The following is a 15,562-nucleotide window of genomic DNA, read 5'->3' as shown; positions in this document are numbered from 1 at the left end:
ACTTTCTTTATAGAGAAACTCCAAAAAAGCTAACACACACTTTTAGAACTAAAACTTAGAACTTTACAACAAAGACTTGTAATCAATAATGAAACAGCACCAGGAATTAAGTTCAAGTGAGGACAGTGGGTAACATTATTAAAAAGGCAAATGTCAAGTATTTAACATGCCTGAATTAACATGACTACATTAGGTTGCTGTAATGCTTAAGTGTCTAAAAGAAATATCTCAAAATATTTTTTTTCAGTGTCCAGATTGTCCAACTTTTCTAATTAGATACATAAATTACATACCTTTTCTAATTAATATTAATTATTCAAAGAGTTAAAGATGCTGACTGCTGTGAAAATAGTACAAAAGCCAAACTCTTTGAAAAAAAACAAACATGTTCAATTATATTAAGTTCAGAATTAGGAAGATGCTTGGAATACAAAGCATAAGCATGTCTCAAGTCTTTGAAGATGTTGCAAACTCTTGGTGTGAGCTAAAAAATCATCTATAAAGCATCAAAGACACTGGTTTTGAGCTCGCTCCTGGTCAGAAACAGGAAATATGTTGTCTAAGGACTCCACACGCTTTATTTGGGAGAAAATAAGCTGACTTCTCTGGTGTGTGTGTGTGTGTGTGTGTGTGTGTGTGTGTGTGTGTGTGTGTGTGTGTGTGTGTGTGTGTGTGTGTGTGTGTGTGTGTGTGTGTGTGTGTGTGTGTGTGTGTGTGTGTGTGTGTGTGTTGTTTGTTTGTCTGACTAAGCAACTGTCATCTATGCCAACTTCGCAATGCATAATAAACTATCACATTACATCCTATTTATTCAGACTTGAACGCTTCCTACGCTTCTCCTTTCCCTGTCTCTTCTCATTTACCGTTACCATCTGCAGTTAATTAATGCTAAATTAAAATATGCTTAAGTTGCGTTATTAGTAACTATTATCATGCATGAATATAAGGCCCATTTCCAGAGGCAACATGAACAGAATAGCGTATAGATACAAACTGTCTCAAACATCACTTCATCTCATGACAGTGAATCCTGAGTGAAGGCATGAGAAGTTGCAGTTATACAGAAGAATGTGAAGTTTAAATGAAGACAAAATTATAGAGAAATGAGAAGGCAAGCAACGTGAATCAGAACAGGTAAAAACATCACCTTTCATCACTTGCTTAAGTGAACATGAATCTAAAATTCCAGAATCACTATTTGTTTCGATAATAATGTGATTTGTTGTTTGAACAATTACTAATTAATTGGCATCATCAAATACAATATCTAAATGAAACAGGGCTTTAAAAACAATCCAAACAACCATTCAAAAGCACTAAAAATCTCTATTGTGGCTGCTCTAATTTTCCTAATAGTACCTTTTAACAACTCCCCCTAACATTAATCATTCATACACATCAGTATGTAAACATATCCACATAAAACCACTAATGCCCACGCACAAACCATGATGGAATAGTGTTGTGTCTGTATATGGTTATAATTTATGGATTAAATGCCCTGTGGAGACTGAAAGGCTTAGAGGAAATCAATACATCCCACACATTTAACTTGTCCATGTATTCATTACTCATCAAAAATTGATATAATATACAGTACATATACAGTACTGTGCAAAAGTCTTAGGCATGTTAATATCCCCCCCCCCCCCCCCCCAAAAAAAAAATGGTTTTAAGTCAGTTAAATATCTTTTGCTGTAGTGTGTCAGTAGGAAATTTCAGTTTACATTTCCAACCATTCTTTTTGCCATTAATTGTAATAATCCAGTGAGATTTGTGTATGCACAAGGAGTCTGACAACAGCCGGTATGATCTGATCTCACCATCATCGAGTCCGTCTGTGATTACATGAAGAAACAGAAGAAACTGAGACAGACTAAATCCAGAAGAACTGCGGGAACGTCTCCGAGACGCTTGAAGAAACCTTCCTGCAAAGCTACAGTTCTGTGAAAAGTACTGGCACTTGTGTTAAAATGCTGTAAAGTGAGAATGCTTTCAAAAATAGAATCACAAATTGAATTTATTTATGATTTAACTTCTATTAACTAATTCAAATCAATATATGGTGTAACGACCCTTTGCGTTTAAAACGGCTTTTGTCCAGGTACACTTGCCCATAGTTTTTCAGGTAGCTTTGCAGGAAGGTTTCTTCAAGCGTCTCGGAGACGTTCCCGCAGTTCTTCTGGATTTAGTTTGTCTCAGTTTTTTCTGTTTCTTCATGTAATCACGGACGGACTCGATGATGGTGAGATCAGATCATACCGGCTGCTGTCAGACTCCTTGTGCATACACAAATCTCACTGGATTATTACAATTAATGGCAAAAAGAATGGTTGAAAATGTAAACTGATATTTCCTACTGACACACTACAGCAAAAGATATAAATAACTGACTTAAAACCATTTTTTTTGGGGGGGGGGGGGGATATTAACATGCCTAAGACTTTTGCACAGTACTGTATATGTACTGTATATTATATCAATTTTTGCTGAGTAATGAATACATGGACAAGTTAAATGTGTGGGATGTATTGATTTCCATGTATTGGGGGGTATTGACATGCCTAAGACTTTTGCACAGTACTGTATGTTTATATAGCACTGTGGTCCTGTGAGGCAAGACATTTGTTCCATTGTATATCTCGATATTTGTTCCATTGTATATCTTGACATGTCAAATACAGTACAATAATAAATATGCAAGAATGCTTAATCTAATTTCCTCCTCATTATCTTCTTCATCACAGAGTTATCTGTGCAATATAAGCCACTACATACCGAGGGTGATGATGATGAGGGTGATTGTGTTAACAGTGATCGGCTAAGAAGACACACTCACTTGCGGAATGTGGGAATGCCGTGGATAGATCGTCCAGGTGACGTCCCGGAGCTCAGGCTGCGTCCCGATAGTAAACTGTCTGTCTCAAATTGAAAGGTTCCATCACAGTCATCAGGAACATCAAGGAATTCACCATCGCTCCACACCTTCACACTCCCGTCCATGGTCTGATATTTGATCTCTATGGAAATATTTGTCTGAAATACAACAACAAAAAAGTTTAAAATGAATGATGCATATACAGTATGTCATATGCCTAGTAAAAACTTGAATATATAAGGCATGTCTATCTTTTTCAAGTGTACTACTGAATAATATAATACACTAACATAAATATGATTGTCTTTTTGTGCATGTTCTTTCAAGTAGGCTTCTGAACAAAAAACAAAATTGATTTTTTAATAAGAACACACTCTCAGAATTCATAAAGACACTTGTCTAACCCAGACACAACTTTTAAGCTGAAGAGAGGTAGAACAATAAGGTTCAGGTTAGGTGTTAGAGTTAAGTGCTAAGGCTAGGGTCATGCTAGCTAACCCATGTGGCAGTCTATCAGCATCAGTTACCCATTCCTTCTCATGTTTACAAACTCATTAAAAGGAACAAGGAACAATTTAGCCTCAGTCCAGCTTATCTCTGTCAACTGCCTGATGGTCACTTCTCCCAGGGGTACATGTCGTACAAAAGGGAGAACCTGAGCCCTGGAACAGCTTTACTTAGATATAACCCCTGCTTTAATTAAACAAGACAAATTTCAAGCTTTGCTGCTGAGGTCTCAGTGGTTGACCAGTGGTTTATAGTTTGTGCACAGTGTAAGTACAAGTGGATCAAGTTGCATGAAAGTACGTATCATGATCTCATTTTTCCATAAAATAAGAGTTGCTTAACAAACATTACAATAGTGTCAGAACTGCACTGGGTCAAGGATGAAATGAGTAGACGTGGAGGAGAAACATCTGACATATCGTCACTCAATACTGTGTGACAAGTTTAAGACTTACTTTTCTTGGTTATATATCCAATAAAACATGTATGTTCATGGCTCCACGGCTCATTTTTTGGAAAGTTTTCTGTTTTTCTAGCAAACAATGTTTTAATTTATACTTTGACAAAGTTTGAGAGAGCTTTTATTCAGTGTCCTGGGAAACGAATGAATGACTGCATAGCCTTAAGCAAGATAGAACATGACCAGGAACCAGCCAGTGATCACCATGCATTGTGTTGCATAACAGCTTTGACATTTTAACAATAACTCTTCCTGTGTTGTGCCATAAAAAGGTGGGCAGATAATGAAGTGTTGACAGTTTAAAGGAAATTATTTGTGAAAATGTAACAAATTTAGGCATGTGAACAGGGGCCGGTTTCACAAAGCTATTTTAGACCGGTCTATAGTGTTAGACAAGTCTAAAATCTGCTCATAGACTAGTCTAATGCAAGTTAGACTGTTTCACAAAAATAAAGACTGACTTAATTTAGAGTTAGACCAAAAACATTAGACACCTTACCCCCAGGCTAACTTAGCTCTAAGACTCTGTTACCTTGGTAACCAGCAGTAACAATCAGTTACATTACAAACAGCCAAAAGAAAAGGGAAAATGGCTCATAATTTAAACATTTCTTCTTGTTACTATATTCTCCGCTAAATTTCCCAAGTAAAATGTCCTTGTAACTGTTATACTCCTCCAACAAACACATATTATCCGCTGGGGTAAACTGCACTGAGCGGTTGAATGCGCTTACTCGATCCGCCATGTTTTTTGTTTTGAAAAGTGTCTTGTTTTACCCAGAATGCATTGCAGTGTAGTCCTACTTAAGATAGTCAGAGTCTTAAGTGTTTTGTGCAACGGTCTGATTTAGATGTCTACTGTATATGAAGTCTGACTATCTACTATATCTAAGCCATAGTCAAAGTCTATCTTTGTGAAACCGGCCCCAGATCGTTTCTGCCACAGTGTGTGTAAGACAAACACTTACTACTCCTTACAATAAAGTCAATTAAAGTCACAAACAAGTTACTTTTGGAAGTTGCATTTAAGATTCACTTAGTTCAAAAATGTTTTAAAGGAGCAATAACCAAACTGGTAAGATCTTAAGTGATAAGATTAGCAAGAGTCAAAGGAAGCTTAATGGAGAAAATAAGTTTAATATTAAAGCTACACGATACATTTCCTTTATTATCGAGCTGCTATTCTGACACATAGGGATGAGCCGGACCCCTATGGAAATCAACCTGCACATCATGGTGGATATCAGAGAGAGCGAGAGAGAGAGAAATAAAACTGTATAGTTCCTTATAGTCTCCGAGTAGACATGTAACCATGACAACGATGGTTTTGTGCAAGTTGTGCAAAGCTAGACCCTCTGGTGAAATATGTGAATGGATGTTTTTGTGAGTGGGTGTGTTATATGAAAAAAGAGCATTTCTGATCTGTCAGACCAGAAGAAAAACAAGCACATGCACTGTCTGCAATCCTCACGTCTCACCCGTATGGCTGTGTTATTGTCGTCAATAAGAGTGTCAGACACCTCCAAGTGACCCTCCTCCACCACCTTCTGTAGAACCATGCGGAAAGTGCCAATTAACCTGCAAACAGAAAAAGTTGTGTTAAATAACGATCTAACACTTTGGCCTGACCCGATGTGCACTGAGCTTGTAAGGGTGGTGAGGGAGAAACACTGCGACAGCTACAAAGAGCTCGTGAAAAATACCAACACTGTTATCACACACACAAATACATATGTGACTCGATACATGATTTTTTTATATATATATATATATATATATATATATATATATATATATATATATATATATATATATATTTGAAGTATGTACAGCTGAGACGAATATCATGAACTTTGAAGATAGAGAAGTCTTTACAACTGTTTTATAATTGTTTTTATCATTTTTACATTTACTACTACTGCTATTAGCAGTCAGCCATGATTTTTTACATGTTTTTGAAAGAAGTCTCTAATGCTCACTAAGGCTGCATTCATTTGATCAAAAATACAGCAATATTGTGAAATATTATTCAATTTAAAGTAACTGTTTTCAATTTAAATCTATTTTAAAATGTAATTTATTTATGTCATGGTAAAAGCTGAATTTTCAGCAGTCAGCATCATTACTCCAGTCTTCAGTGTCACATGATCCTTCAGAAATCATTCTCATATGCTGATTTGCTGCTCAAGAAACATTTCTCACTATATTCACAGATGAAAATGGTTTCTGGCTATATGCACAGGTGAAAATGGTTCTGCTGCTTAATAATTTTGTAGAAACCAACATGATTTTTTGAGGATTATTTGATGAACAGAGTAAAAAAAAAAGTTGTTAAAAAATTTGCATTTATTTGAAACAATGTAAAAGTCTTTACTGTGATTATATTTTGGCCTTGCTAAATAAAAGTATTAATTTCTTTAAAAAAAAAAAATCTTACTGACCCCAAACAGTAGCGTAATTCTGTGAGTGAAAGTGTCTGATAATAGTGTTGGTCGTGTGATTTCAACAAAACGTTTTTTATTAGACTACTGAAATGTCTGGACTTGATTTTTCAAAAGCATTGTGCACCTTTAAAGAAAATGAATAATCTTAAAAAAAAGTACTAATGAATTGGATGTATTGTTCAAAAATAACATTATTAAAATACACTTTCTTTATTGTTTAATCACTATTTTGCAAATAAATCTCTGAAAACTGCCCCCTCTTTGAATCATTTAAACATTTCCTATCAAAAATAACAGTTTAATTTCTTTACTACCAGCTGCAATCACTCCTATGGACACAAACACATGCTTTTTATGTAACCACAATGTCTGTTTTGAGTTTAGAGGAATAAAGACTCACAAATCTAGACACAAGAAGATCAACAAACACATTGGAGATAGGAATGGTTTTTTTTTTTCTGCTTGTTAGCTCATCTATTGATATAAAAAGTGACAGGCAGTGAACAAAAGCAATCAGGAACTCTGGACTGACCAATTAAATGCCACATGTAGTTAGCTTACACACACTCTCTTGTCTATTACTGCATCACTGTCTAAGAGAAAGACAGGCGGGCCTATCCATGTGGTCAGACAATTTGATGAGAAAACACATCAAACCATACAAACCGCTAACAGTTTTAGCACCTGCCTCTGAGCTGCAGCTGTATTCGGATGTAAAAAACACACTCAGTCAGCTCCATTGTTCATCTAGAGGGACTCGATAAAGGAAAAGAGACCATTGTGATTGATATGCGACCAGTTCGGTGGCGAAATGATGGCTTTGTGACTGTCTATGAACTGCATGCATCCACGGGTGAATAATTCACTGATCCTGGATCAGGTTCTGGCTCTCGATCAACTTTTCTAAAGATCCCTCATACATTATTGATCCTCTGAACAAACAACAGACAATTGACTTTCATCTGCTCCATAATTTACTGTCCTGCCTTGACAAGTCCATTCTCTTTTTTTGGAGAGGTCAGAACATGAGAATTCACAACAGTTAATCCCATGTTGCTTTTCCATGAATTTTCTACAGTATATTTTTGATCTTATGATACATGCAAGTTGATTTCAGATGAGATCAGATTTCCTAAATGATGATTGTAAGTATTTCTGACTTATTTATACTATTTAACTGTTTTTTTTTATCTTTAAAAATGTACTGTTACTGTGAAGACTATAACCACAATATAAATTGAGGGGGACAATGAGCATTTCTTCTGTTGAAAATGGGGGGGGAAATAACTCAAGGCAGGGATGTATTTAACACAGAGGAAATGGCATTTCGTTAGTGAGTAATATAATGAGTGGCTGTGTTGGAATTCTGAGCTGGAATTTGCAGTTCCTCTGCACATTATCTACAGTTCTGCAGTTATCAGTGACGGATCCTGTTATAGAGCCGTAGTGTACTCTCTGCCTTCTAGTGATATTACTAATTAAATGCATGAAATCGCACCCCAGTTCCTGACATACATTCACTGACATAAAACATTACATCACACACAGGCTTATTACTAACCTACCAATACTTTTTAAAACACAGTGACTATTTAAAACACATATATGTTTTTTGAATGCTCACCAAGGCTGCATTACTTGATCAAAAATACAGTAAAACAAAAAAAAAGTAAGATTGTGAAATATGATTACGGTTTAAAATAACTGTTTACTATTTAATTTTTTTTTTTTTACATGTATTTTATTCATGTGATGGAAAAGTTGAATTTTCAACAGCCATTGCTGCATTCTTCAGTGTCACATGATCCTTCAGAAATAATTTTAATATGCTGATTTGGTGCTTATGTGTCACAAACATGACACCTTTTTTTCAGGATACTTTAATGAATAAAAATAAAAAGTTCAAAACAGCATTTATTTGTAACAGTATAAATGTCTTTACTGTCATGTTTGATCAGTTTAATGTGTCCTTGCTGAATAAAAGTATCAATTTCTTTTTACCCAAAACCATTTATTATCTATTTGATTTCTTCTCATATGGTCTTTATTTGCAGGATGGGATCATATTAATGCTATTGCAGGCATCTACAACGTCACCACCTGGTGGTCAGTCGGTCATGAAACAACAACAACAGCAATGTTGAACGAATCACCATTAATTCTCAATTACTGCCTGATCTTCCCAAGGCTAGGAATTGTTCACCTCTAATGTAATGTACAACCTCGTCTATCATAAGGAAGATAGAGTTTCTGAGCTACACACCGGTCTGCTGCGTGTACACACCGGTCTCACACCTGGTGTTTTGTCCGGATCTACTGAGTTATAGATCATGATCAGGTCAGCTACGTAATGCATATGATGGATAGAAATTACATCTGTAAATAACAAACAAATAGCTAATGAGTGGCGCGGTTAACATATGTCACAGGGGCATGTGAATTATTCATCAGACGCTCTTCTTATACATTGTGATCTATTCACAGGTGTCACTGTCAGCTCTAAACAATGCCTATGACAACAAAACAAAGTGCTGACCATTGATTGAACTACAATTAAATTAACTTAATGGTCATGATAGATTTTTCTACTTGTGCTCACGACAGCTGCAAATTTACTAAGTCACGTTGATGTAGCCAGACCAAGATAACCATAGTAGTAATCTTTACCAGCTAGTAAAGATTGTCAGCCTATCCACAGTATATAGAAAACACCACAGCACTCCTTCAGAGTAGTGGGAGAAAAGCTTCACAGAGTGAATACTGACATGTACATGAACAGGAAATAAACTGCACTGCTTCCAATCAATAAGTTTCTAGAAGATACTATAACCAGAACTGATAGGCGAACCTCTATTCTGTGGCTGCTTTCTCATTCATATCTCGGGAATGAGTGTAAATTAGAATTGGCAGTATTTAATTAATTAATGCCAATAACTACCACTCTACTAAAGCATAGATAGATAGATAGATAGATAGATAGATAGATAGATAGATAGATAGATAGATAGATAGATAGATAGATAGATAGATAGATAGATAGATAGATAGATAGATAGATAGATAGATAGATAGATAGATAGATAGATAGATAGATAGATAGATAGATAGATAGATAGATATGAACGCTATGATTAAGTAGGCCATTTCAAAATACCTAAAAGGCTCAAATAATCTACACTGCTAATGGACTGTCAATACAACATGTTATGAAAACCAGCATCACAAAGAAAATGTACGAGTTATGAGGTCCTGTATGGTCCGATGGAAATAACAAAGACTTATTGCTAAACAAACAAGCCTTAGTTTGTCTAAGAGAACATTTAAATAGCCAATGCTTTGTTGCTGGAGTGTGTTTGGAGACCATCAGTTGAAGCCATGAATGTTAATTACTTGAACTAAATGGAAATGTATTTAGGCTTTGTTTAGCCTTGTTCCACTCAATATCTTGTTTAGATTTATTTTAGACTGCAATAATCCTTTTATGTGTACTGATTATAATGTATTTTCTAGGGGTGTAACGGTACGTGTATTCGTACCGGACCGTTTCGGTACAGGGCTTTCGGTTCGGTGCACGTGTGTACCGAATGACCGAATGCAATATTTTGTGTGCGGAACATAGGTACATTTTCGTGTTTCAACACGAACGGAAGTCTCCGCGTTCAGCGCAAATCCCGCCCTGCAGCTGATTCTAAAGTTGTACCCGTCGTCACTGTCATAGATATTATATAAAGGCTAGATGTCTTAAGGCGGAGTCACTTCCGGCATCACCGGCGGCCATCTTAGGACAGGGCTCTGTGAATTAAGGTGAGTGAGCAGCACGCACACAAATCCTCTTATATCGCTGAAATCTGGACGGATTTACAAACGGTTTGGTTTCTTACAAACGTTATTAACGTGGCTATAATTCTGAATGCTTAAACATTTTGAACATAATTATTCATATGTATGCAGTATAATAGCTACATCTCTGACGTTTATAACAAACCAAACCGTTGAGAAAATTGAGCAAGTTATGGTTATTTAAAAGTACATGCACCATGTTATGAGTGAGCGAGCACCCTGTCGTAAGATGGCCGCCGTGTGCGGATGTCGAGCTCCATTGGCCAGCAGCGCAGACGAGACATCTAGCCTTTATATGATATCTATGGTCACTGTAACCAGAGAATGTCTAATAAGGGGAGAAGTGCCACTCAATAAACTTCCGGTTGCAGTTCCACTCTTGTTCCATATGTGGGCGCTCACAGGACGAGTGCAGAATGAATGGAGGTCTATGGAGCTATACCGCTCAAAATCCACTTTTCTTAGGATATCATTTTTTGTCTAGTAATTTGAATGTTGTTTTCAAAAGGGGATGCAAAGAAATTACACATTGCTTGGTGTTAGATTTTTTAGAGTCACTTATTTGCTTTAAAAAGTCTTTCAAAATGTCAATGACGTCAGAATGCTGACGTCATTAGCAGAATGCTAGCGTGTTATGGGCAACAACAACTCAACCTGTAAGAAATCGAAAATAAATAAGTACTCGTTCATTCAACTTTCGATCTATAACCCATGTTGAACTTGCAAAACCTACAATCAAATCTGAGATTTCTCAACGGCAATCGGGTGAAAGAGACAAATTTAGCCATCTAGCCCCATAGACTCCCATTCATTTTGCACTCATGGCGAGGACCCCAGTGGAACTCTGGTGGAACTACAACCAATAGGACTTAATAGGGCGTTGGAGTGAACAGGCTTTCCGTAGACGGGCTTTGCTGTAACCTAAACCAATGAAATCGACTGCAGGGCGAAAAAAAGCTTTTCCGCTCAGTGTGCGCCGCCGCACTCTCCGTTCCGTGTGTGTGTGTGTGTCTGCGCGCTGCGCTCTCTGCTCAATTTTCAATGTTCGATTCCGTGTTTGCGCTGCGCGTTCTGCTCTGTCATCAACGGCCCAAACCCCCCCATCATGTACCGATCACGCACTGGAAAAGCAAAGTCCGCTCAAATAACGTGAAATTTCTCTGTAGACTTCTGTTTGCTGAGCTGGTATAGTCATGCTGGCAATAATGGTAAAATTACCTGCTCTGATCACATGCTCTGGTAATAATAGCTTTGTAGGACTATATTTTATTTTGATAATTAGAAAAAAATATATAAAAAAAAAATCTTAAATTGATTATGTTGATTGATTACTGAAAAATAATAATACATTGATATATTTATGTTTAATATTATTTTAATATAGGGCTATTTTCTGTTCCTTTTCCCCCCCGGTGTTTCATTTAATTAGGGGATTCTAAGTTTAATTATTGATGATTACAAGCTTGGAGGAATTGCAATTAATTACAGCAAATTATGCAATTAATTAGTTCTTTTTTTTTATCGATTTCCAGCCTTAATTTTTAAATATGAGCAGGCCTACAAGCTGGGATTGGTAATGCTGCACTGTAATCATAGTTTTATTTATATTTTTCATTAAATTTATTATGTGATATTGGTTTGAGACTGAGAGTATTTTATTTAGTGGAGAATTTTGCAGCAGTATTTTATTTCTTATTCTTTTTTTTATTTTATATATATTTTATTAAAAAGTGTAAAAAAAAGTGTAAAAAAAAGTTTATAGTAATAAACAACCTGCAGTTTAATGTTTGCATTTCTTTCCCTTAATGAACCGAAAATAAACCGAACCGTGACTTTAAAACCGAGGTACGTACCGAACCGTGATTTTTGCGTACCGTTACACCCACAGTATTTTCTGATCATAGCCTCTTAAATCTATATAGATGTCAGTCAATAAATACTATACATTCAGAAGCAAGTACTGTATATTAATAGGCTGCAATCTTTTTTGAGCTGATCTGAAGTCACACAGCAAATGTATTGAATTATCATACCTGTTAGTAAAGACTTTGCTGTAATTAAACACTTGGATCTCCAGCATCTCGTCTCCATCCACTTGACTCCCAATTGGCCATCGGAACGCCTGGAAAACAAACCAAACAAAGCCAAAAATCAATATGTTCAATCTGTTTAAGCAGAACTGACCATTTGTAGACATTTCCATACTTATTATCCACACTATATTGGGTCCATAACCAAAATAGCTCTAGTAAAACACCGCACCATTAGATTTTCATATGAGCACAGATAAAGACGGGCTAAAGTTATCAATAATGTCGTGCTTGGTGATCTATACGGAAACCCATTTATGCTTCCGAATAAAACATTAAAAAGGTAATTGTGAGATGAAGTTTAAAATAACACAGTCACATTGTGAGATATAAAGTTGCAAAAATAGTCATATATGGAACAGAATTAGACAGATTTGATCATTTGCACAATAAAGCAGTCCTTTACTATTACTAAATGTGCCCATTTTCTCTATTACAACCAAAGATAGAAATACACTAGTCTCAATCTAAATACACTAAGGTCAGCCCATTTACTTGCCATAAACATGCCAAACTTAACTAGGGATTTCAGTGTGAATATTATATAGGATACTGAAGGACGACCCATTTGCTTCCCTTTCAAACTAATTGTTGCAAACTTGCAATTTATGACACTGTAGGAGTCTTTTCTGGTGCTAGGGCTCTAAACAGTGGGATGATGCATTAGCTTGCTCATGATCCCAACATGGACTCCCATCTGGCACACTGATCTATACAGACAAACGGGCTACCCTGAAGGCTGCTGAGGCGTTCTGTTTCACTGCGATTATGGAGAACAGCGGTACTCCACTGCAAGGCTGTGCGACCACAATGTTTCTTGCCAAATCAATCAGTGCAGAGCTGAGACTGGCCAGGATGCACTGGCTAGGGAATGAGATTTGTTGATGTGTGGTTAAAAAGTCACAGAGGCCACGTGCAGGTAAATAAGGCTGTCACTTCTGCTTAATCCTGTTTTGAACACAAGTTTGGTTTACAGGAGTGACAACCACATTTAAAGCTACACTGTGTAGGATTTTCTCCCATCTAGCGGTGAAATTGTTTATGACTACCAACTGAATATTACTTTCTAGCCCCTCCCATTCCGAGGGCGTTTTAACTCCTACGGTGGCCGTATTATTTCAAATCTGCCGGCAGTCGCGAGTAATCTCCCCCTCGCATTCGTCACGGTGCCACTGAGTGTCAAAACGCGAAAGGCGATGCTTGAATTTCCAGGTATGTCCCTCTTTGGCTAATGTATTTTCAAGATGGAGGCGCAACATGGCTGCCGCCATTCAAGCGACTCGCTCGTATGTATTCTAAATGGCAGATTCTACGCTTACGAGAATACTTGATTAGTTGGTAGAAGTAATTACACATTAATGAGCACATATCATTTTGAAAGAACAAAGTGTTTTTTTGCTAAGAATCAACTTAAAAAATTACACAGTGTAGCTTTAACAAGCAAATTCTAAAAAAATTCTAAATTCACATGATAACAACATGTCTACAGAACTGAACTGAACACATAGATGTTAATTGTTATTACAATCGTATCAGAGATGTGTTTCTCTTCTCCAAATGCAGTGCAAACAAAGCATATGGAAAATAGGTATGTCTTCACTCCATTACACATTTTGACACATGTAATTGCAGAAACAAAACATTGTGCCTTGATTGAGGGCACTTTACTAAAGTTTGCCAGGCGATAATTTGTCTCCCTAACTGTTGCCATCTATGTTTCATGTTGGAAGCTAATTTGAGCTCATCAAATCACTGCTATAATTACCATTTAAAAATGTTTTGTTAGGTAACCTTTTTTTCAGGATTCTTTGATAAATAGTCTGCAGTAAACAAAGATGCAGTAAGCCTATAGAAAAGAGCTGAGGGGAAAACAAAGATTATAGGAAACTAGATACAAAATAATAAGGCCGCTAAATTCATCAGTATGCTCAAATAATTAGTTGAACCAGGGCAGATTGGGGAATAATTATTTTTAAAATTGAACCCCCGACAGCTCCTTGTGGATGATATTGCACTATGTATACATTTAATCTAAATAATATCCAGTAAAAAGACGAGCTTTTTACGACTTTGCATATAAACTCAAACAGAAAATATTTATATTATATGTCCGGGTGCTACGTAAATGAGGCTTACACAAGGAAATAACGTATTTAAGAATCTAGTGAAACTTAATGGGATAAAACATGTTGAGCTTGGTTGTTGAGGATGGTATGCTGTTATTAACCACACACACACACACACACACACACACACACACACACACACAAAAGCAAACTTCTGTCAACAGGACACCTACGGTCTTATATTCCACATTAGGATCATTTGTCTATTTGAATGTAATGGGTTCTCATCACAGTATGAGCAGTTAATGCGATGAGAGACATGATCCTCACTAGAGAGGGAGAGATACATACCAGATGCTTGCACAGAACTTCATCTGAACATTTCATAATACAGAAGGGAAAAAACGGGAACACGGGAGGGTCTCAAAAAGAGTCATATGGCATGTATGGAAATTGTAAAGTCGTTGAACACAAAAGGCTGAGAAGAGGGTCTATGTGAGATTTACTAGATGTCTCAAACCACCTCCATTCGCACTCGAGCAGCTGCACAAACCTCAGGACACGTCTATATGCTAAACCTACAGAGGGGAGCCACTGATGGAGTATACTGCAGGAATTGTGCGCTTTGCTTGCCTTCACGGATTGAGCCAAATACCCACGGGGGAAAGTCCAGTCAAGCGGAGTGAGGATTTTCCCCTCAAATCCCTGAGCTCCAGTGCAGAATATATATTCACTCCCACGGATGGTGCAAAATATAAGGAAGAATAAACAAGAGGAGATGGAGTTGCTCATTAGAGAGAAAGAATTAACTGGCAGTGAGGGCTTATTTTAAACTCACTAGAACTACAATCCCTCGTGTACATTAACCTTTAGTACGTTTATTAGAAAGCTTGAGATGAGAGGTGGATCGGAGAGTATGGGGAAGAATAAGGAACATGAAGAGTAGAGATAGGAATCATCTCTTTAACTTGCTTATGCTCCCTGTGGATAAATGAAAAACAAACAAACAGACAGCTATTGGAAGTCACTCTGATGGATATACTTCAAAAAATCCCAACCATTATCACGCAAATGTAACATTGAGAATCATAAGCAATTTGTGAGATTTTTAAAATTGTCTGATGGGGTGTTATTGCTTATCAATTATAAATTAACAGAGATGCACAAAATATATTGCAGGTCAGTTATCGCCTTATTGCTGTTAAATGTTATCTTTATCAAATCTCATCTTTATACTGTACGTTGTGATGCCTAAATCCACTTTTAGCATTTAAAAT

At 36.7% G+C, this 15,562-nt stretch overlaps 1 protein-coding gene across 2 annotated transcripts in view; it reads right to left on the bottom strand.

Annotated features, from left to right (window-relative positions):
- otofa (otoferlin a) overlaps positions 1 to 15,562 on the bottom strand; it is a gene marked incomplete at both ends in the record, with an annotated part of 80,900 nt that overhangs the window by 41,784 nt on the left and 23,554 nt on the right. For both annotated transcript variants that reach the window (XM_081377703.1, XM_081377702.1), the window contains 3 exons: positions 2,840 to 3,036; positions 5,324 to 5,423; positions 12,163 to 12,251. In XM_081377703.1, coding sequence (XP_081233829.1) covers positions 2,840 to 3,036; positions 5,324 to 5,423; positions 12,163 to 12,251 — 386 coding nt within the window. The remainder of the gene's footprint in view (positions 1 to 2,839; positions 3,037 to 5,323; positions 5,424 to 12,162; positions 12,252 to 15,562) is intronic.

Source organism: Scardinius erythrophthalmus, assembly GCF_964197995.2.
Source record: "Scardinius erythrophthalmus genome assembly, chromosome: 11".
NCBI lineage: Eukaryota > Metazoa > Chordata > Actinopteri > Cypriniformes > Leuciscidae > Scardinius > Scardinius erythrophthalmus.
This window is presented reverse-complemented; position numbering and strand designations above follow the sequence as displayed.